At 52.1% G+C, this 22,506-nt stretch overlaps 4 protein-coding genes across 4 annotated transcripts; 3 read left to right on the top strand and 1 right to left on the bottom strand.

Moving 5' to 3' along the window:
• Nucleotides 1–46: 46 nt before the first annotated feature.
• Nucleotides 47–1,034, top strand: BO97DRAFT_100622 (uncharacterized protein). The gene has a single exon (XM_025689833.1). The coding sequence runs from the start codon at nucleotides 324–326 to the stop codon at nucleotides 876–878; it is 555 nt and encodes a 184-aa protein (XP_025550463.1). The 5' UTR covers nucleotides 47–323; the 3' UTR covers nucleotides 879–1,034.
• On the top strand, nucleotides 1,035–1,877 carry BO97DRAFT_100623 (uncharacterized protein). The gene has a single exon (XM_025689834.1). The coding sequence runs from the start codon at nucleotides 1,190–1,192 to the stop codon at nucleotides 1,631–1,633; it is 444 nt and encodes a 147-aa protein (XP_025550462.1). The 5' UTR covers nucleotides 1,035–1,189; the 3' UTR covers nucleotides 1,634–1,877.
• Nucleotides 1,878–9,756: 7,879 nt separating this feature from the next.
• ura7 (small subunit rRNA maturation protein UTP4) lies at nucleotides 9,757–13,278 on the top strand. Its single transcript, XM_025698415.1, has 3 exons — nucleotides 9,757–11,147; nucleotides 11,211–11,440; nucleotides 11,492–13,278. The coding sequence occupies exons 1-3, from the start codon at nucleotides 10,091–10,093 to the stop codon at nucleotides 13,214–13,216; spliced, it is 3,012 nt and encodes a 1,003-aa protein (XP_025550461.1). The 5' UTR covers nucleotides 9,757–10,090; the 3' UTR covers nucleotides 13,217–13,278.
• A 495-nt stretch (nucleotides 13,279–13,773) lies between these two features.
• On the bottom strand, nucleotides 13,774–15,372 carry BO97DRAFT_100521 (uncharacterized protein). The gene is made up of 3 exons (XM_025689832.1): nucleotides 15,124–15,372; nucleotides 14,906–15,044; nucleotides 13,774–14,840 (listed from the first exon to the last, which is right to left on the bottom strand). Exons 1-3 carry the CDS (start codon nucleotides 15,272–15,274, stop codon nucleotides 13,832–13,834), a joined length of 1,299 nt encoding a protein of 432 aa, XP_025550460.1. The 5' UTR covers nucleotides 15,275–15,372; the 3' UTR covers nucleotides 13,774–13,831.
• Between the last annotated feature and the right edge of the window lie 7,134 nt (nucleotides 15,373–22,506).

The raw sequence follows: 22,506 nt of genomic DNA, 5'->3' as shown, positions 1-22,506 counted from the left end.
GCCCAGTTCCTCTTCATTTTCTCCTCCTTCAATGCGGCCTGAGCCACAAGGAAGCAGCAGCCCTTACTGTAAGAGTGAAAGTCTAAAACCCTGTCTGTCTGTCTGTCTCTGCCTATGTCTGCCTGTCTCTCTACCTGTCGGGACCTGCCTGTCTACTGTCTCTGCCTGGGGAACACGGTAAAGTACCGTCCTTCGCGTAAGGATGCTTCGTCCGGGTCGAAGTCCTACTAGCCCCGAGCCAGCCTTTGTCCCATGAGGGGTAGACTATTCTTGTGCATTATTCTTCTGCTGCTGCTTTGCTCCCCTATTGACCGACCGATTCAATGTTAAGCATACGATCGCAAGTCTTTTTGACGTTGCGAACCAAGCTGAGGAATAGTGGAGGATTTACTTCCTTTGCTTTGCAGTCGGTACCAAAGGAATCAATTCGTCTTTGTTCACTGATAGTCTGTCTGTCTATATGGATGTATGTATGTACGGGGGGAAACATGATACCTGATCTGTCTGTGATGGCGGCTTCTCGACACTCATTCTCTCCCTTTCCTTTCTTCTTCCCATCCAAGACCACAGTAGTGCACCCTCACCAAAGCCTAAGCCCAAGCCTAAGTCTAAGCCTGCAACGCCAACCAGTCCCAAACTTCCATCCCCCCCAGCACCCGCGCTCCGTTGGTGGACTGCTGGGTGGGGTGATCTCCGTGCTCACCAGCCAGTGTTTGCCAGCAATTGCCCTCCCTGATTCAGGCCAGGAACACCTCCGGTCCTTGGCCCCGGCTGCTCTTCTCTCTTCGTGGCCTCTCATCCTGATGCTACAACCAGTCCTACCAAGTTTCCTTACATGCCTTGAAACCCATGTCAAATGTCAAGATAAATTAGTTTGAAACCAATCACCTATTAAGTGGCCATTAATCAAGTCCGGACGGACTTGCTTGCGTGTTGCGCCACCCTCTTCTGCAACCGAATCATTCTCATCCAGATGATCCCCATGAGAGCGGTCTACACACATGCGACACACGCATTGTCTATTGTATAATAGCCCGCCCGATATAATTCGACTATTGATGTGATTTCTCTCCCCTCACTGAAAACCCGATCGATTTTACCTATCCATCCTTTTCTTCCCCCTGCAACCCGGTATATCATAACTTCATAAGAACGTAATGCCAATCGACGCCCACTCGGCTTACCCACAATGCGGAGTAGCCGACTGAGTTTTTTGTTGGTTTTTGCTACTTCTTTTCAACTGCTTACTGTGCCCGTAACCATTCCTCAATCTAGTGGTTCGCATCTTACTTGGTATGGTCCCGTCGTATGTATGTGTGCAGTAAGTATACTTCCTACATACAGTAATGGATGCCTCAAGTCCATACAAACGCATACCACACAGACACACCATTCACCCATCTATTGGCAGCGGTCGCGTCCCAGAGGCTCTCTCCCCCTCCTATTGCCGTCATCGACTACTCCGACTGGCTCCGTAACCAGACACGACCCTGGCCATTTGAACAACACCAACATCTCGCGTTGTGTGTCTCCTCCACGGATCATTCTTGTCCAGTCGCCATTGCCCCTCTCCCTGAAGCCTATCGTGCCGATCAACAATCAGCGACCGCTTGCATCGACCACTTTCTTCTAATTGATGTCTTTGCTCTGGATAGCAACCAGGATGTAAAAGAGAAGCAAAAAAAAACCCCCCCGGATCCCGAGGTATATGGAAATCACAAGCGTCGATACTTCGTAGATTCTTAGAAATGCCAATGAACCACAGTGAGGAAAAGTCGGGTTAAGCAAGAAACTCTTGCGTGCTCGCTGCGCCGCTTACCAGTGCAGAATCCATCAAAGTACAACAACTCCATGTCATCATCACCTTGATAGCAATCAAAGCTCCCTACCATAGGACAACCATCAACGGTCGCCTACTACTGGTTCCTCGACAAAGCGAACCAACGCGATCCAGATCTACATACTTCGGGTTATTCGGAGGCGATCAGTCTCCCCAACCAGGTTTCTGTCGAGATCACCCCCGCGGGACAATGACCAGCAAACATTTCTTGCTATTACGACCCACGATGCGCCTTCCCTCCTTCCCCCAAATGCAGTCGTTCGTCCCCGTATAGCTCATAATGAGTTCCAGTGGCAAGGGCCGACAAGTTGAATCTAGGTCAACCGAGACCGCCAGCCACGAAGATGATCCCAGCGGTCCCAGGAAGCAAGGGAGAAGAAGTTTCTGTCACCGTCACTCTGCGGTCTGGGAAGTCTCTACATGTACCATGGGCTTTCGTCCCCATTGACTTCCTTTTGAATAACCTCAATTACCCTTCCAGTGAGTAGTAGTAGCAACAATCAGAGCGTGCCGTTTGCCATCGAGCACACCTCATTATCCTCCTCGAGCTTTGAATTGAGAGAGATGTGTAGCGCAAATTTCTACAAATCACAAAAGCACCTTTGAACCGCGATAGCCTGGCGGCTATGGCTGAGGAAGTGGCTGGCGATGGACCACTCCTCTATCCCTGTCTTCGATAGACGATATAAGCTCTAGTTGACTTGCATCAAGTGAGTGGACCACCACATCTCACCGGATGTGACTGGCACTCAGCCGCTCAACCTCGCCGGGCTGGGCCATCCGACCAAAGATACTGCATCATTGCATGTCTTCCTTACTTCGCTGATATAATCCACGTACCTAACCTCCTCTCGAGTCGTGTTTGTTGGCTCCGGAACGCATGTGCAAAATAGCCGCCATGTGGTCTGGGTATATCCACTTCAGCTCCTCTCTCCCATGGGGAGAAGGGGGCGGCGGCCGCGGAATGCTAAAATAAGCAACATCATCTCTCAGGCGCCCACATTCATCTCGGTATCTACGGAGATTAGACAGACAATGCTCCATATTGATGCATTATTGCTTCTCGTGTAGATGGCCCCGAGGATCAGCCCATCACAGTCCAGAATCTAGATCATCTTTCACCTCCGAGTTCTAGGTAGTTTCCAATGTCAGGGGTAAAGGGGGTATTAGTTGCAATAGCGCGGAACTTCAACGTCCCGTCACAACAGGTCCCATAGCTTCGCGGCAAGTTGCGAGATAATTGTGTTATTGCTATAGAAGAGCTTTCCGGCTCCTTGTATACTTCGCTGATTGATCCTGTCATTCGGCTGGTTGTATCATACTTCTGCTCTACTATGATGGAAAGGGGGCCCTTACTACTAAAGCCGCTGCTTGCCGTAAGGTCTGCCGTTCCGCGGCAGTTGAAGCATACATAATCTCGACATTTGAGCATCGCGCGGCAATGGGAAGCCGGATCAGAATCCGACAGATCCCGGTGAGAAATAAGTACGATGCACCGGGAGCGACTTGACATGCATGATTGTTGGATTATTCAACTTTGTTGATGCAAGGGTAATCCTGCCCGCCTACAACATTGCAATTCACTAGCCTACCCGCGGATGTAGGAATGACATGGTGCTTTTCTCCAGCATGCTGCATAAACCTAGGGGAAGGAACTGACACACGACGTTCGTTCGTTCGATAGACCAGCCATCTGGAGGGTAGCGCGCGCCTCCCTCAATCCACACAGGTTTCTTTTCTCGGTCTGCGACCAAATACACCCTTTTATAGATCCAATCTAATGGGAATATAAGCGCGCGCTCCTTGCTGGGGTACCTGCAGAGACCCTCAGTCTCAATCCACGGCCGCCTTCTTTCGAGTTTCGACAAACGCCTCATCCTGGATCAACCCGCGGGTTGCTGAGGGATTCCTTGTCCTTGGGACTTTTAATCGAGTCGCTTTGAAGCGAGTAATGGAACGGAGCATATCGCCCCATGATCGCCAGGCCAACCAACCGTACGGGTTATTTCGTCTCCCCCAGGCCCCATGAAATGGTTTGTGTAACCGTTCATACCAACGCATAGAATCCCCGCCCATACCCCCATGCAAGGGCCATACTCCTGGGACATGTTCATTTTGCATCGCATCAGAACTGGTCCAAAACCCAACTTCATGTTGTATTCCCTCCACACGAGCGCTGAAAGATCGGGTCGGGGGATGTGTGTGGCGGGCTATTCTTATCATCTGAGTTTCCAATGTATGTTTTCCTCTTGCTCCACAAAAGAGCGTCTTGGAGGGTTGATTTGTGCATAAAGTAGCTAAAAGCATGATGCGTAAGGCTTGCCTGGCATATCAATCTTTACTTTTTCATCGGGCTTAGATCTGAACTGCATAATGGATGGACCCTCGCTTCATTCCCCGAAAACCCTTTCTTCTCTTTTCCTTCGATGTTACAATTGATGTCAAAATCAGTGTCAGACCATTTTTTTCGTTGACCGATGACTTTCTATCTCTTTCTACTGGTAGTTTGGTATAGTTCAGTATCGGAAATTTCTAGTGTCTGTACCATCTGAACACACCGCATTCGGCTCCATGAAATTTACTCAGCCCACTGCGGATCTTGAATTTTTTTCCCTCTTGGAGGCATACTCTAGTGCTGGGTCTTAGAACCAGGATTTGGCTCAATTGAGTTTCGGTAGGCCTCGATAAAGAAAGTTCTCAAGCCAGCATCAAAAATCTTTAAGCTTAAGTAGCCTGTCGAGATAACGTCATGTTTATCAAGTTACACTCACAGAGAAGGGGAAAACCACCGTTACATCAAGAACGGACGTTGGACAAGCAAATCTCTTCCTGGTAGGCTACCAGGAAGCAAAGGCTGTTTTCGCCAGCCCCGCAGTTCCGACAGAACGGATCCACCTTCAGAAAACTGGCCTCCAAAAGCCCCAAAGTGGGCGTTGGTCGGGGATACACACACAACTGGCGGTAGCCCGGGAGGCAAATGGGTACCGTTGCGGTGAGTGATAGGAAGTGGGCCATGTGAAGAGAGAAGAAAAAATGAGTTGAGAGCCAGAAGACAGAGAGCAAAGTGAACGCGTCAGGTGTTCGTCGCGATTAGGAAATGTTCCAGAAGGTTCACAGAACTTTTCGATGTATAGAGCACAGTGGGTTTGGACGCTCGGCTAGTCTGTCGATTGATCTGTATCACATTGCACTGGGCTGGCTCGCGATATGATACATAGTCATTGGTCGATCTTGATAATCTGTAAGATGTTTGCTGATGGTGCAACAAAAGACTTTTGTGATGAATTATAGTCCATGGGTGTTTTATCGAAGTAGGGAAATATCCGCGACAGAAGACCGATGAGCACATGTTCGCAATGGATGAATAGACTCATTATTGTAACTGGTGTATTTATCACATACGATCGAGGCTTGACTTTCGCCTCCTCGTCCTTCACAGGCCATACCGGTACTAGGGTACTCCGTACTTGCAGTCAGGAAGCGATCCACTCGGCCGGGCGTTTTTACCTAAATATTCTTAAAGTCAGTATACAGTTGATGGTGGTGCACGAAACATGGGATGTCAGATGTTTCCCTGAGCTTCATCATCCGAGTCTTGATTTCGTCATAGAGTCCACTTCTTCTTCGCCTCCATCATGTGGACGGACCGGCAATCAACTCTTCTGGGGTGCAGAAGGCAACGATTGCCTCCTTACACGCCATCAATTGAACGCAATGCGAGCATCATAAAGATATTGCAAGGACGGATTGCCCTTTCTTTGGAGGTGGAAGTGATATCCACGTTGCCATGGAGCCATTGATCAGATTGACGAATCGAGATCTAGCTAATTTGAATGGAAATTCCCGGGCAACCGGTGACGCGAAAATCGCCAAACGCCCCCTCGAGGCTCGAGACAATATACCCTTTTCTGGTTAGGTTGGTTCGCGACAAATGAGGCCGCGGAGAGCCTCAACCATGGACAAGATTTGTTCCATTTTTTACCCCCCCCCCCCTCTCTCTCTCTCTAGTCTCGCCGTTTGACGGGCGAGTCGGGATGGGTCTGAAGCGGATGTAATTCTGTCAAGATCTAGCCGTATAGATGTAACCCGAAGACAGTGTACATACAGCGTAAGGGTCTAACGCAATACATACCGAACACGACGGGGAAATCGTACATACATACGGGTGAACGATCACAGATACAAGACATGGCTCTAGATGCGATGGGGCTTAGCGCAGGCAGGAAAAGCGGGCCCGATAGTAGTGTAAATAAACCGCTCCACATTTGACCCCAAGCCAAATTGAAAGCTCTAGTAGTGGTTATTCAGCGGTCACGGGCGACTTTCTGCCAATGAATGGTGTCGAATGCAAGGGCAGTCTTCAAGTCAGTCACTGCTCAACAACGGTGAGTGATGGTCAATTGATATCATCTTTATTGCTTTGCTGCAATACTGCTTCGATTATTGCAGACTCTGACTCGGGCTTTGTTTTATTTCTCTCTCAGTGCAAATGCTTCCCAGCCAATGCACAAACCTTGATCCCCAGACGCGCGGATTTGAGACGGGAAAAGACCGTCGATACTTGCCCGCGCGTTCTGTATGTAAGTGTTTCTCCTTCTTCCAAGGCCCATGTCGTCATTGATTTGACTCGCGTCCCACGTTTCGGGCCCCCGGCCTGATGTCCGGAGTTTACGAGCCATCGAGAGGAGATTATTGGCGGCTGTGAGCTATTCATTCAGCATAATCCCTACCACCTATAGTCTCTCCTAGGGGCAATATCCCATAACTGTGATTTCTGATATAATGATTAACATCTTCCGTTTACCGTTCACACCCACCCTAATCTCCCCTGAAAGCGACCATTGGTTTAATCTCCTGACTGACTGGACTGTGCAAGGCAGACACGCCACGTTTCCTCAGCGTCCTCCTCTAATCCATTGATGGGGAGTCAGCACGATTCTCACCCCCGGACAAGCGGTCGCGCGACCATACCCCCCCGAGATGTCTGAAAAACTAAGGGGCTTAGGAATGACATAAATCTTGAAAGCCTTATCCGTGGTGCTTGGCGCGGATGCTGTGCAGGTCCTTGTACGCGCCATGATTCGGCGATCGCGTTCTCTCGCGCTTATTGCCAATTTGGCGTGTTCCAGTTCCAGTTCCAGTTCCAGTTTCCCCCTCGCGGCATTATTCTTTGGAGGTTCTCCGGATAACTTTGGCCCAGACATACGAGAAGAAGCCTTGTATCTACGTCCCGCCTTCCCGTGCCTTGCAAGTTACCACTAGTCCGGGATGGCAACATGGATTCACGGGTCACGACTCCCACTATATGCTCTGGTGCTGTGATAACTCGCTTGGCTAAGACCTGTGCCATTTACGGGATCCTTGGAGTCCTGACCACTAACTCCCCTCTACATTGCTTTGTTACCTTTGAAGGTTGCAATCCACCTTCCTTTTATCTACTTCCGGGTCTTGGAAAGTGCCGCAAATCGTGTCCGAGTCTGAATCTTTAGGTTCAGCTGCCATTCACCCAAACGGAGCCACTCCCCGCTTCTCGGGGGTTCCTCTTGAGCCACCTTCCCGATCGAGAAATGGCTGATGCCTGTGATAACGGGCGCTATTATCCTCCCATCGGTTTTAGCGGCCTGGCCCCCTAAAGCGATCGCGGAGGGCTTTTGGATGGATTGACTATGCAACGAATCTGGAATCTTTATCTGGCTGACCGTGGTTGGATAATGCGGTCGCTGCATGGGCCCTTGTCAACCACACTGTTTCTATGACTGGGACTGATTGCTACGAGTTCGTACAATCCGCAAGAAAGGGGCGATCGCATCCAAGGTGAGTAGGTTGGGATTGCGCGTCTAGTGCTATGGTCATGGTTACGCACATGGGCCGCAAACTTGCGAGACTCGAAGCATAAACGTCCCTTTCAAACCAGTGACCCTGCGTCAGGAGACTTGATGCTTGACCTGGGTATGGTATCATGTGTCTGTGCTGCAAGCTGCGGTCGATGCAACGGTGGTGAAACGAATTAAGCCTTATAAATAGAGTACAAGAAGGACTGGCGTATGTCGCTTGTTTCTTCCCTTCTGCCTTGTCTTTGGTCGTACAAGGTGGTGGTCCAAGAGACTTAGCAGATCGCTTGTCACCCAATAGACCTGGATCTTTCACTCTGCTGAGCTACAGGTATGTTTGAGATGCTTCTGCGGCTCGGGAAATTATCCTATCTTTGTCTGGCGTTTAAGGTTCACTCGAGCCACGAATCTTCTGGCCCTTGAACTCACAGGTTGAGAGAATGTGGATCAGAGTCAATGGGCCGTGCTGTGCCTACTGTCTTTAAGTGATTGACAGGCGATTACTCCGACGCTGTCTTCAAAGAATGGCAAATGAATGGTGGTGGTTGTGCGGCTCGGGCTCCTGCTTCCTCAGGTCCGACAGCGGCAAATCATATCCGGATCGTGTCCATCGCACTGAACACCCCGCATTGCCGCAGATCGAATCAGATGGAGGTTTTGGTTCAAAGGAATAGAACCCTAGAAAGCCACCACCCCCTAATAGATGGGGTTCAGCTGAGCATTCAAGAAGAATTCACCCCTGATGAATTTCAAGCAGCTTTCATTGAATCAGACCCACCAACACTATTGTGCCTTGCTGCTGACTGCCTCAAACTACAGGGATCATGGCTGCTAAGGATGTAAACCCTTCCAACCTGCCATTCACCACCTGCTTTCCCCTTTTCCTTTCCGTGGCGGAATAAAGGAGGCGGATGGCATCTCTCCCTGGCCCCTCCATTCAACCTTTACATTTTCATCATGCATAAGTCCTGGATGCCTTTTTGCCCCCTGGCCTAGCCCGAGTGAGTGGACAGGTGCAGTCAGTCTGCGATGCTAGTCGCATCGCCACCCTACTCTGTCGTCGAACTCGCGACTCGTGTCGTGCAGGTAGTTGCTCTGACGTGGCATGCCCTTCGATCTCCAACGGACCTATCGATATTCAAGGAACTGACAACGTCTGGTCCCTGGGCCGGGAGAGATACGACCCGCAATGATCGCAATGTCGCCATGCATACAGCTTCAATGGCTGTCCACTTGTTCGTCTCAACGCCTACTTGCAGACACTACTGTGGTCTTTGCCTCAATTGATTTGTTCCGATGACATGTCTGTCATCATCCCATCTGCATTGGTGGGTCAACATGGGTCCAGGTCTAAAAAAAAAAAAGCCGTGGCAGAGCAGGCTGCCTAGGCTGTGTGGTCCTGCTGCCTTGCTCTCGTCATGCTTGCTAGATTTGAGGATTGGGAAGAAGGTAAGATGTGACTAGAGAAATACACTGTTGATTACGCATATGATGTTTCGTGTGTCGAGGGGAATTGAGTCGTTGACTGCGATTTCTCGATCTGAAAGGCACACCCACACATTCAGTCGATGAACTCAAATCATGAACTCCTCGCTTCGTTGCTCTCCCTAATCTGTTGTGTAATGTGTTGCTTCAGCCAGCCTGGCTGGTAGACTTCTGACTAATGTTCATTCTGTGCCTACTCAGTTATATGTGCAGTTATGGAACAAAATATACCTATACTCTGACGAACACGCTACAGAGCAGACGCATGGGATCAACAGAGGTCATCAGAATGCAGTACTGCAAGTCTTCTTGGTTACTCGCATTGCGGAGAACTATGTAATTCAATCTGGTCTATCTATAGCGGCAACCTTCCCCATAAAATACTCTTCAGACGCTCTCAAGACAAGTAAATATCTAAACAAGCTCTTAAAGAGAGTAAGAGCCTTATCACTTGTTTACCAGAAACGGATTCATTATAAACCTGGAAGCATGAATGCTGACTATGCGGTGCAATGCACGTGACCTTCAGGTCCGAGTGGAACCTCCGCGGGAGCGCGCTAAAAATCATATCCCAAAAATTTCCCCGAAGGACCGGCAGGGAAAAAAAAAGTCTCGATTCCGGCTTCATCAACCACTCCACCTATAGCTCAACCAGAAACACCCATTCGGGATGATTGTTTGAACGGTCGGCTCGATAAGCTGAGCCGGGTACTTCTCAATCTATACCACCAAACCGAGGAGACAAATCTACACCTTCCTAAAATTCTGCTCGGAAATCTAATCGCCAGAAACACCCTGTTGAAGAACGAACCAACGACCATCGCGTCCATCTACAGAGGAGATACATATACAGCCAGGGACCGAACGAGCATTCATACCCGAAGCGAGAAAGAACCCGACGCGAGAGAATTTTTTCTTTCCCATTGCCGCAATCATGGATATTCACCGCTGTCGTTTCGTTCCCTACAACCCGCAAGCGATCAATGCGCTCGCCTTCTCGCACCCTCCCTCCGCCGAACTCGCCGGCCGCGGTGTCCCGACGCTGCGACTGGCGATCGGGCGCGCCAACGGCGACATCGAGATCTGGAACCCGATGCGCGGCGCCTGGTTCCAGGAGACGGTGCTGCGCGGGGGTAAGGATCGGAGTATCGAGGGCTTGGTGTGGACGCAGGATCCGCAGGAGCCCGGCCCCGAGGGCACCAAGCTGCCGGGCAAGCTGCGCCTGTTCAGCATCGGATTCTCGACCGCAGTGACCGAGTGGGATCTGGAGCAAGGCCGGCCGCTGCGCCACTCGAGCGGCAACTACGGCGAGATCTGGTGTGTGGCGGCCCAGCCGCGCTGGCAGGCGTCGTCTTCATCGTCGCGCGGGAACAAGACCACCCCCGCCGAGGGCGAGTATACGGGTCAGCATCTGGCGGCTGGCTGCGCGGACGGGTCGATTGTGATCCTGTCCACCGCTGAGGGGAACCTTCAGTTTGTGCGCCTGATGCGCCCGTCGACGAAGCGGGCGCGCGTGCTGAGCGTCACCTTCCAGAACCGGAATACGATTGTTGCGGGTTATGCGGATAGTTCGATCCGGTTGTTTGATATTCGCAACGGGCAGCTGCTGCGCACCATGTCGCTCGGCAAGGGCCCCGCTGGCGGTACTAAGGAGCTGCTCGTCTGGTCGGTCAAGTGTCTCCCTGACGGGACGATTGTGTCGGGTGATTCGGCGGGTGAGATCCGCTTCTGGGATGCGAAGAACTATGCCCTCATCCAGCGGCTACAGGGCCATATAGCCGATACCTTGGATGTGGCGGTCAGCGCGAATGGAGATACCGTTGTCAGTGGTGGTGCGGACCAGAGGACGGTCGTCTACAGGAAGAAGGATGGAGAAAAGAACGACAAGCGGGCGAGATGGGTTGAGGTCATGCATCGTCGGTACCACACGCATGATGTCAAGACCTTTGCTGTCTACGAGACGAGAGATATCAGTATCGTTGTTTCCGGAGGTAGGCTTCCCGCCCCCCATTGCCCTATTCACTATATCTCAGTCGGCTAACTATGGGTAATAGGACCCGACGCTGCCCCCGTCGTCCTCCCCCTGCGCGAGTTCGGAAAAGAACATCACAGAAAATTGTCGAGCCTGCCTCAAATACCCCAGCTTAATTCCTCCCCCTCGTCTCGTCTGGTAATGAGCTTCTGGGATCGCGAAGTCAGCATCTGGCGCATGCTGCGTGGGCCCGTGTCGCACGAGGTTCCTGATGGACAACGGCACCGCTTAGTTGGCAAGGTTATGATTCAGGTAGGATGGTCTCATCCGTCTTTCTCTGCTTATTGTCTAACAGCGTAACAGGGCGAAGAGAACATCACCTCCGCCATGCTGTCCGCAGACGGAAAAATTCTGGTGGTGGCCACCATCTCTACTATCAAAGTGTTTGCCGTGCGTCGACGCAAGAGTGACGAGAAGGGCACTCTTCGCGTCCAGAAGCTGGATGTTCCTGAAGCGCTCACAGAGGACGGAGCTCGGTTGGTCACCGTTGCCCCTGATAGCCGGTGGATCTGTGTCGTCCGCCCGAACAGTGCTATTTACCTTGCCCGGATTCAACCCGCCCCTACCGCCCAAGAAAAGCCCCAGATCATGCCCCAGCTTGTCAAGCTCAACCGGGCTTCCCGTCACTTGCGCTTCGAGAAGGCTTCGCACGGCACGCTAGGTGACTACGAGCGATCGGTCCGCTGCGTCGTGTTCTCCCATGACAGCAACGTCGTCGCTTCGGGTGACCTTTCCGGCTGCGTCGACACCTGGGTTTTGGAGAAAGCGGACGGGGCCGCCTCGAGCCAACAGAACAAGAAAATCACCGCCGGATCTGACGATGAAGACTCCGACGACGAAGACGACGAATCGCCCATTGTGGAGGGCGAACGGTGGAAGTACGCGGCGTCCGAGTCTCCCATCCCGCGTCTCAAATCCGGTGTTGTCCTCCTCTCCTTCCGGCCCGCCAACCTCGCCAAGTCCAAACTCCTGACCAACGGCGACAACAAGAAGAGCAGCGAGACCCGGCTTATGGCCCTGACGAGCGAACACCAACTCGTCGAATTCGACGCCGCAGAGGGCAAACTCTCCGATTGGTCGCGACGCAACCCCAAGGCCTTCCTTCCCGCCGAGTTCCGGGGCGTCAAGGACCGCGCGATGGGCTGCGTGTGGGACCTCTCGAAGACCCGGGAACGACTCTGGCTCTACGGCACATCGTGGCTGTGGATGTTTGATCTGAACCAGGACTTCCCATCCCCCGAGGAACTGACCGCCGCCGCCGACATCCCTGCCACTACCAACACCTCCAACAACAACCCGACCTCCACCCCCAACAAGAACAACAAGAATACCCAGCTCACCACGACGAACAACAACCAAAAACGCAAGCGCGACCCTCAAGAGGATGACTCCACCACCGCCCGCAGCACCAAGAAACCCAACAGCGGTGCCGGAGACCGCATGTCCATGGCCCAATCAGACCTCTTCTTCGGCACCAAGATGCGCAAGATCGTCGGCGCCGACGACACCCACGCCGAGGAAATCTCTCTCGAGGGGACTCCGTCCCGGCCCCGTGGCAAAAACACCCACGACAACAACGATGATGACGAAGAGGAGGACGACGAGGACCGCACCGCGCAGAACGAAGTGGCGCTGGCGCGGCTCCGTCGTGAGCGGCAGGCCATTGAGACCAGCACCCCCATGAAGCGGGTCTCTCTGGGCGGCCGACAGGAGAAGTCGCTGCTCAGCCAGGAGTCGACGATGGACTCGCCTGCACCCAGTAAACAGATCGTGTTGGCGACCGGTGACGAGACCAAGAGCCTGCCCGCTCGCCGCTGGTGGCACACCTACAAGTACCGTGATCTGTTAGGTATCGTCCCCCTGAGTGCCGCGGGTCCCTACCACGCTGGGAGCGGGGATGCGCTGTCCTCGGAGGAGGACGAGGACGAGGAGGTCGACGGGGAGCGATTCCTTGAGGTGGCTGTTGTGGAGAGGCCGATGTGGGATGTTTATCTGCCGGATCGGTGGTTGAAGGGTTATGATGAGTAGACGTGGAGGGGGTTGAGTCGATGAGGGAAGGTTGTAGAGTGAGGCGAGCATAGGTGGGCGAGTATAAGTTGTTTACTACTTTAGTTTTTGATGGTAGACCAATTCCATCTTTTGTGATTCTCTCGTGCTTTCGTTCTGTGCATTATCCACGTTTGTCTATGCCTCATCCTATATTCTGGAAATTTGCCCTTGTATTCGACTACATACGTCCCATGTATACGCTCGCCGAATCGAGTCCGTTAAGACTTGCACCATGGACTGAAGCGCAGAGATGCAAGCCATCCGTTGTTCACCCGGTCCTGGAAAAGGTGCACTTGAGCTGCTACAACTGTGTGTGCAACGGCGCGCGGTTGAGTACGAGGGAATAGAGTAGGAGTTCAGTGACTGCTGATCTAATTCCTAACGGGAGTGGTGTGAAACATCTTAAGTCCCAGAGGGGAACGACACGGGGTCATGTCCGCAGCAACATGATGCCATTTGACTTTATACAATGTAGCTAGCTTACCGTCCAACCATACCGAACACCGCCGGTTGAATCAATTCACACCCATAGCACCTATCGTACAGTACATACATCCATACATCCATCGCATATCACAATCTATAGACACCACCTCAGAACAGGAAATCCGTCGCGTTCAACTCCCCCGGCAACTCAGCCTCTACCACCTCGTCGTCCTCGTCGTCCTCTTCCTCATGTCCTCCCGCCCCAGCGACACTGCCCAACAACCCCACATGGGCCATATACCCCAGCAACGCCGCGGCGCCACCCACCACGACCGCCACAGACAACCACACATCCTTCTTATACCCGGTGACATACTCGTCCAGCGCCGTGCGCTCCTCAGTCGACAGATCAGCGTCCCGGGAGCGGGCGACCTCGCGCAGCCGCGTGTTGGCGCGGATATCGCGCCAGATGGGCGTTGCGTCCGCCACGGTGTTCCACAGCGTGTTGCCGACGGTCAGCCAGCGGGGTCGCTCGGGGGCTCGCCACGGCATCTGTGCGGGGTCCAGGCAGACGCGCTGCAGGCCCTGTACCCACTCTTCCAGCTTTGGTGCCTTGCGTCGCATCGCTTCCGATAGCCATGCATCTTGTAGGTGTGCCGGCCCCAGTGCTGCGAGGCTCCCGTAGCCTAGGAGAAGGCAGTCTACGCTTGTCGGGTGCGAGCCGCCGAGGAGGTATTCTTTGCTGCTGTTGCTGGTGGTGGTGATGGTGGTGTTGTCGTCGTCGACTTGATGGCCCAGCATCGCGGCAACGGGCTCGAAGGCCGCGGCTGTCACGGCCTCAACGCGGAAGCGGTGGCTGGGCACTAGGCCGGAGGTCTTCGGGGTCGGGGTGCGGAGGAGCGGGAGGGAGGCCGGGATGCGCCCGGCGGCGACGGCGGCCGAGTGTTCGCGCTTGCGGTCTTCTTCGAGCGCGACCAGGTCCAGTGACGAGAGGCCCAGGTGGTCGGAGCTGCGTTTGGCCGCTGCGCGGAGTTGCGGTGGGATCAGCCACGTGGACGGCCAGCTGAGGATCTGCGATGAGTAGGCGGGGAGGACGGAGTTGTAGTAGTTTTGGCTGGTGACATAGAGGGAGAGGGCAAGGAGTGGTGGGAATTGCGTGTCCAGGAAGGAGGTGAATCTGTTTTTGGCGTGTATTTCCTGATTTTAGTAGGGGGCTTTGATTGAAGGGGAGGGAAAACGCACGCGATGCTATCCGCTCGTTCTTGTTCGGTCAAATCGGCATCCAGATCCCAGTCGCCGGTTGAGTATTGCCGGAGGTAGTCGACTATGTTGCGGAAGCGGGACACCCAGGCGTTGCCATTGCGGAGGGCGGGGAGTTCGTCTATTTCCGAGGTTCGTCATTAATTATTGCGCTCTGAATGATAGCCACATGGGATGCCCCCCGTTAAGGCCTTACTCACTGGTTGGAGACACCGAGGGATCGCTACTTGCGACTAGCACCCACGCGTCCTTGGGCAGGGCGAGCGACAGATAAGCAATGGTCGCCAGACATTGCGCGTCGATGGACGGCAGGGAAAATGCCGGCCCCCAGACGTGGAGTTCCAACACCATCTTGTTTCGGGAGATCAAGCGCGTGCGATGTTCGCCGGACAAGCTGTTTTGGTGGTGCAAGATGCATCGGACCTGTTGATGGCGGACGATCACGTGCAGACTCCAAACTCTTGTAGGGCCTCAGGCCTCAAGGCATCAAAGAGCTTCGAGGTGGGGCATGATTTAGATGCCTGAGGCAGGATGCCTAAGACAGGCACATGCAAACTGGCATGCTTGCCTCCATCTATTTGTTGCCACTATCGAAGACCCAAGACGGTCCACGAAGATTAGATCGTCGCAAGAAGAGTGGTTATCACACGATCAGCCTTGACTACTATCTCACGTAGATTAAATACGGTTCCAACATGGCGTTATCGGGACCATGATTCGCATACATCGTAGTTAGGCTGACAAACGAAGAGGCACCGAAACAAGAAACCGGAGATCAGATAGATGAAGATGAAATAGTGGTATGAGCGATTTAGCCGATCACTCACATACTAAGTAGTAACTCCCCCTCGCGCCTTTCCTTTAGCAGCATCAGACTGCAGATTCAAACGAAATGAAGCCAGAAGCACGGTCACATCATCTCTCATCTTAGCTCATTTGGTCTCGATAAAGACGCCATCGGAGAAAGGGAGAAAGGGGGAAGGGAGGAACGATCGAATGATAAGCACCCATCACGAGATTATCGCCGATTCACCCTATGACGAGCCATACTCCAGTTTCCCCAAAGGCGATCAACAGTGAGGCACCACCTATGCAAGCAAGTTATTCTACTGTATGTACTGTACAGTTCCTAGTACATTCTAATTCCGGCTTTCCCCTACATAACTAGTAGAAACTGAAACCACCCACTCCTTTCCCGAATCGACGAGCCGCAGAGCACAACTCATAACGGCGCACTGGCGCTTGTCATCGACACTTCCAGTTCGTAGTAGCGCTTAGAAGGGGGAAAAGATTGGGGGAAATCCCGGCTTTTTGCTCTTCGATTCGGTTCGTTACCAAATAGGCAGGTAACCGTCCAGGCACAGGCACCCTCCCGATCGAGGAACTCTATATTCATCCGCGTCCATAGAAGGGAGCACATGGCGATGGCGTGACATCCGTTGAGCCAGCAATGCGGGTAAGAGTGAAACGTGCCCGCCTGGACCACCGCATTGATTCCAAGGAGGGGTGGGAAAAAGTGGCGTTTGACCGAATCAGGTAACCCCCCTCCCCGCGTCAGGGCCAGGGTCAGGATTCAGGTCGGGTCAGTTGACCTGCGATCGGGCATCCCGGGCTAGCCACTCTTTCGACTTAGTGTGAGGGTGAAGGTGTGTGTGTGTTGTCATCGTGGACATGGCCGTGGTCGTGGACGTGGACACTCGAGGGGGGAAGTTTGAGAAGGAACTCGGTTGGAAATCAAGGATACGGAGACGTTATAGTAACGGTTCAACCAGTGGGCGTCGGTTCCTTCCCCCGCCTCTTTGGCTTGTAACCAAGGAAATGCAGTGGTCTATGCTCTATACACTGTACTCCGTACAGGACAGTCCATTGGGAAAGAGCCAGAATGGAAGGAGGTAGAGGCTTCAGTGCCTGCCACTTGGTTAGTTAGGGGCTGAGTAATAGACTTGTGGCAGTGACTGTAGCTTATCATGATCACTTCGTCAGGTTGCCTTATTCAGATCAGCACTTACTCAAATCCCATGTCATACATATGCATGCCAATAGATAGTGCATGTGGTTAGATTAGCTTCCCAAACAACTATCCCACCCATAGTCGCAGACATTATTCTCACAATTCCAGAGTACAGTACAAGTGCATGTGCACTAAGCAGAAATGTACAATGCGGTATGGTATGCCCTCAGCCTGATGATGAACGGCTAAGTTTCCACTTTCCCCCTCCCCCCTCCCCCCTCCCCACCGTCACCGTATCAGAAGTGCCCAGTGCGCGCCACCCCGGGAGAGCTAGGGAGGCATGGAGGGATGTCGTGCCTGCGGACTATTGACTTTTGGCGCAGCCATGGGAAAAAAAGCAAAAAAAAAAAAACAAAAAAGGTACCAGGTTGTCCTCAGCTCCGACAAGGCCCGGCCAACTTATCACCCACACCCAGCCAGGATCGGGATTTCGTAATGGATGGTGATCATAATCATCATCGCCTTCGTCATCATCAGCACCGGAGTATAAGTCATTTGAGTCATACCTCCGCTTTTTTCTTGATCCCAAGGTTTCAGATCATTAGATAGTTAAGCGGGGAAATGTCAAGTCGGGTATGAGGCTGGTTGACTCGTCAGCTACGGAATCATGATCCCTGCTTGCCCGAGCATCACCCAGCGTAAGTGTCTGTCGATCCTCAATATACGAAGGGGGTCGACCCTGGTATCGCAATTACAAACGCGGCCAATGGGATTGTGGAGTCTTACAATGCGGATGTCTAGTGATTACAACAAGAGTCAAAGCAAGAGAAGAATGGAGGAAGTAGTGAGCAGATATAGTAGGAAATGTAATTAGCGATATCAAACCGCACGCAGTAAAATGCGCTATGCTGTTGGGTATATTAGGTCTATTATACATGCACGTAGAATCAAGAAGAAGCTCAGACCCTCCGAAGACGAAGATAAGAAAAAAAGATGATACAAGTGGACTGGGCCGAACGAAATAGAAGATAAAAAACCCCGATGATTAAAAAGGCTGTGGTTGTGAAATGCAAGGGATCCATCCGCCAATAGCAATGCATGATGGAAACACACAACACCGATCAGCGCACTGACATCAAGAGTGAGAGGGGTCCCGGCAATCCCAAATAGGATCCGAGACTTATCTCACATGGGAACCGAGCGGGCGGGAGTCGTGTCGTCACTGACTCTTGCGGGTTTGGGTTGTGACAAGGCTGCCGATTTGGAACCCACGAGATACTGACCCGCCGTGGACCAGATGAGACACATGCCATCTCGCAACTGTTGCAGGTTCGGTAATTGAGCGGCAGGGCCCGCTGGTCGGTCCACCAAGCCACGTAAGGCCTGAATGGTCGAGAAAAGTGATGATGTGTTGATGTCGCAACATCAGAAGCGCGGTTGCTGGTGGAGAAAATGGAGCAAAGCGCCTGCGCTCATTCCATAGGATCGTGTTGTGTCAAGAAGTGAAACATCGGCAACAAGGGAGAATCGATCAGATGCTGTCGCATAATCCCAGAGTAGGTAAGATCCGAAAGGTGAGGAGGGGTGAAAAAGAGGTGGTATTTGAAGTGTGTCGAATAAAAGGTGTATGTGGTAAACAGTCGTAGTGCGAGTCCCAAAAACGAAGTCGTCATATCCATGCCAAAGGGTGCAGCTCCCATATCATGAGCGATTCGAACCGGTCCGCTCGATCGAGAGGTTCGTCAGAGCGGAAAGAGGATGCGATGGAGAGAAACCGGTCCGAATCGGTTTGGTCGTCAAGTTCATATCGAGATGGTACACCCATTGTTTACTTGGGAAGCGGGGGAAGAGGTCCCGTTGGCGGAGGGCCAGGGCAAGGAGGGAATTGAGATGTACCACCGATGGAAGGCATTGTGATGTAGTTGTTAGGAGGAGAGACGGATATAGTCGAGATGGTGTTGGTGATGGTGTTGTTGAGGCAGAGTGATTGAGTATCTGCGCAATGGTAGTAGTAGTGGTGTAGTGGTAGTCGTGGTAATGACTCTTGCCAGTGTCAAATTCAAAGATCTTTTGAGGTCTAGGGAGGAAGAGGAAAGGGAAGACTTCGCAAGACGAGGTTCGAAGGAGCCTAATATATACACTTGAATCTTGCTCTCTGTCGCGGTGTTATTATTTTTTTCCATTTAATTTTCGAGAATTATTTTTATCGAAAATTAAAAACATTCTCGTTTTCGATTTTCTTTTTTTGTTTTTAATTTTATCTCTGAGTGAGCGAGCGAGCAAAAAACACCGACTAGAATGATTGGCGTTCGACCACAGCGCGGGCGCCAGGAAAATCGACGAAAATAATTAAATATTAAGGACGTACCCCTGTCGGGAACAGGAGCTGAGCTCCACTCGGACAGAAGGGAAAAGACCGAAACTACGTCAGAATCTGACGGTTCTTAGTTCTTTACACTAGTGCCTACACTGCCTAGTGCTGCCAGATGGGAAGATGGCCCCAATAGGAAATTCCACGGAAAATTTCTAGAAGTTCTCTTTCTCCGTTTTTTACCCCTCTCCTTCAGTTCTTATTCCTTTCTTTCTTTCTTCTTCGTCCCACTTTCGGCTGCCCGGGGTTTGCAGCACTAAGGTAGGCGGTTTTTCGCCTCCCCCTTTTTCGAAACCAAACTTGCTCCGCAGGTTTCATTATTGATTGACTTCGCATGAGCTTGCGTAGTGGGAGCTTAATCATGATGAGGTTCATGAATCCATGAAGTCCAGGGCCGTCGTTACAGGAGAGTCTGGCTCAGTCTCAAACGGAATCATGTCTGTCGGAGGAACCCGATCAGACAGATGCAGTAAGGGTTACGAAAGCCCAGTCAATGGCTTTGTGAATCCGGTACAAGGAACAGAGTAGAATTTTCTTCCATCCGACCACAACGGGAAAACAACAACAACAACAACAAAAGGGAAATCGAACCCGACCAGAACAGATCATTTCTGAAAGGGCAGTCCAGGGTAAAAGGGCAAAAGAGGCTCCCACGACCCACACAACTCCCTCAGGCTGAGGGTGAGTGTGTGAGTCTCTTGTCTGCCGCAGGTTATAGTAATTAATCTGTTCGGTTTTAATGTCCTTCCGCCATGTTCCAAGCCCACCCGGACCCGGGAAAATCTTGGGATCTTCATCTCTTGTCCTTGGTCTTGGACTTTTTCCACCCTCCCTTCAACCCAACCCCAGGAGTGCTAGGTCAGAGAGATGTACCATATCGAAGTCTTTCCAGAAGGCAGAAACGCCGCATTGGCGCTAGTTGTCATTAAATACTCATAGTTACGTAAATTATCACGCTGGAGATGCTGAAGAGATTAGTCAGTTAACATCATCGGTCCGCGATGACTCAATCGCATCATCGCCAATGGAGTGGGAGTGGGATCCGATAACGACCACGACTGACAGCCAGCAAGGCTTTTCCCTCCTCCGCAATCATCGACCAGGATAGTTGCGCGCGGCGCTCAGGCAATCCCCAATCACTGATTTGCGTCTGATAGGATAGGCTTACGCGGGAATGGGGGCTAGCACTTCTGCCATGGCGACACGTGCCAGTTCGTCGATCCCTTAGGGGAAGGTTTTTTTGACTGATGAGTTAAAAGGGAGGCTGTTGAGGGAACGGAGGGAAAGAAAGTTGGAGACATCAAGGAATTTCCAAGGGATTCGCATTCACACCCCTCCTTTCCTTCAAGCGGGCGGCGGCTGTTGCGCCAGGCTGCGTGAAACTTCCAAGCCCTTCCCTCTGTCATGCGTGTGATCTCTCTTACACCGACATCCAATCCATCAGGAAGAGGGAGGGGAAGATCCTAGCTTCAGCCAGAGTGCCGGGTCCGGGTTGCGTCGCTGTCTATCAGCTCTATCTTAGTCGTCGATTCCCAAGCCACACCCACATCCTCATCGGATCCTCCGACCTACAGTAGTTACTTATAGTACTGTACTTTCTTACTGCTGACTTTGGCAGCCTGGAGGAACTAAAAACAGTACAACCCCCAAGGCTGTGGCGCTGGCCTAACAGACATTCGAATTCCTCCGCCCCCGATTATGAAGATGGTGTAAGACCTAAGAATGACTGCATAAATAACGTGTGTTTGTGGATAGCTGAACAACAAGCTGGTCTGAGACTGGAACTTGTCCGTCTCCGTCCTTGCAGCCCTAGTCAGGGGTGAGTGGATGTGACCGATGCAGCGCGAAGGCAAAAGACAGTTCGCAGGATAATGCGCAAAGCGAAAGCGCGCGCGAGAGAGAGAGAGAGAGAGAGAGAGAGAGAGAGTCATAATGACAGGTCGTTTCATCTGACCAGGGGCAAAAACCTCACGGAGTAGCCGTAACCTAAACGGTTAGTAGTGCGGCCGCACATCGTTTCAGGGGCAGCCGACGACGGTGGAAGTTGAGGTCGACCAACCACTAACTAGATGGCCACCGCTGCTCTTCTGCAGTAGTCTGCAATTTGCAGCCGCATAATAGAAGTGTAGCTAACTACTTGCACAAAGCCCACCGTCGCGAGTCAGTGAACCATTCCCCCCTCTCCTCCCAAAATTGGAACCATCTTGGATGTCCGTCCCTCTCTCTTTGGCGCGCGCGCGCATCATGGCAACGATAAACCTGCCAACGACAAGCCTCCTTGCAGGACGAAACGGAGCTAAAATACGAACCTAATGTACTCCATATACCCTTTTCCTACACTTCGTATTATCTATCCGAGCTCCCGGGGCTGAGAGGATTCTGACGTGAATGGTTGGGTTTTTGACAACTGGGCATGTCGCTTGTCATTAGACTACCGGTAGTGTACACAACTACACTGGCCTCTCCCTCTTTCTCGAGGGCGACGAAGCGTTCCTTTCCCCCAGGATTTATTATTATCAGTAATGTCTTAAAGTCACAAGTCTAAATCTGACGGTGCGGGCGAAGCGGTTACTATTCCTGGGTGTGGTTCATCACAGCTGCCTCTTGGCGCTCGCATTTCTGTTGACTGTTAACTGCTTCGTGGCAGTGTGCTGTGCTCTCTATCTACAATCTCGAAGCCAAGATCTACGCTCTTTTCTCGTTCCCTCTGTCATTTCATCATCGATTACGAGCAAAGACAAATCAAGGCCACCACCCTAGGCCGGGATTGCTCGGCTCCGTGAAATCCGGGGGGTGCCTTTCGTTGAATTCTTGACCAAGGCAAGCAGGCAAGCAGGCAAGCAGGCAGGCAGGCAAAAGGCAGGCAAAAGGCGGCGCGCGCCTTTTGCTGTGACCCCAATTTGTAGTATAGTCAGTTCCTGCAGACTTATGCAATGCAACCTGGATGGTCCTCTCTCCCTGGTTCGTTGTGGCGCCTGGAGTAGATTAAATTCGCTCAAGCCGATACTGATCGTGTCTCTCTGGCCTGATTTCAATGGCTTCTTCCTCTGGCGTGACATCAAAGAACGAAGTCCAACGAGCTACCAGGCGAGAATAATGGACAGCGCAGCGCAGCCAGCAGCAGCAGCGTGAAAGGGCGGATCACCTGCAGAAGTGAGCAAGAAAGTGGTCGGGAAGGAGGGAGGGATGATGATCCTGCACGTCAATCGATAACTTGATGGCCTTCCTTCTCACCTACCCATCCCGCAAAGTCCTTTTTAC

This window comes from Aspergillus homomorphus (assembly GCF_003184865.1).
Source record: "Aspergillus homomorphus CBS 101889 unplaced genomic scaffold BO97scaffold_23, whole genome shotgun sequence".
NCBI classification, from domain to species: domain Eukaryota; kingdom Fungi; phylum Ascomycota; class Eurotiomycetes; order Eurotiales; family Aspergillaceae; genus Aspergillus; species Aspergillus homomorphus.
Note: the sequence above shows the minus strand (reverse complement) of the source record. Positions and strands in the feature narration are given on the sequence as shown.

Bases quoted from the DNA above. Each gene is read 5' to 3' on its own strand.
- BO97DRAFT_100622 (XM_025689833.1), top strand. From the start codon at position 324: ATGTTAAGCATACGATCGCAAGTCTTTTTGACGTTGCGAACCAAGCTG.
- BO97DRAFT_100623 (XM_025689834.1), top strand. From the start codon at position 1,190: ATGCGGAGTAGCCGACTGAGTTTTTTGTTGGTTTTTGCTACTTCTTTT.
- ura7 (XM_025698415.1), top strand. From the start codon at position 10,091: ATGGATATTCACCGCTGTCGTTTCGTTCCCTACAACCCGCAAGCGATC. The intron at 11,148-11,210 runs GTAGGCTTCCCG...TATGGGTAATAG, and splicing joins CAGTATCGTTGTTTCCGGAG to GACCCGACGCTGCCCCCGTC. The intron at 11,441-11,491 runs GTAGGATGGTCT...ACAGCGTAACAG, and splicing joins TTGGCAAGGTTATGATTCAG to GGCGAAGAGAACATCACCTC.
- BO97DRAFT_100521 (XM_025689832.1), bottom strand. From the start codon at position 15,274: ATGGTGTTGGAACTCCACGTCTGGGGGCCGGCATTTTCCCTGCCGTCC. The intron at 15,045-15,123 runs GTGAGTAAGGCC...CCTCGGAAATAG, and splicing joins TCCCTCGGTGTCTCCAACCA to ACGAACTCCCCGCCCTCCGC. The intron at 14,841-14,905 runs GTGCGTTTTCCC...CGCCAAAAACAG, and splicing joins GAACGAGCGGATAGCATCGC to ATTCACCTCCTTCCTGGACA.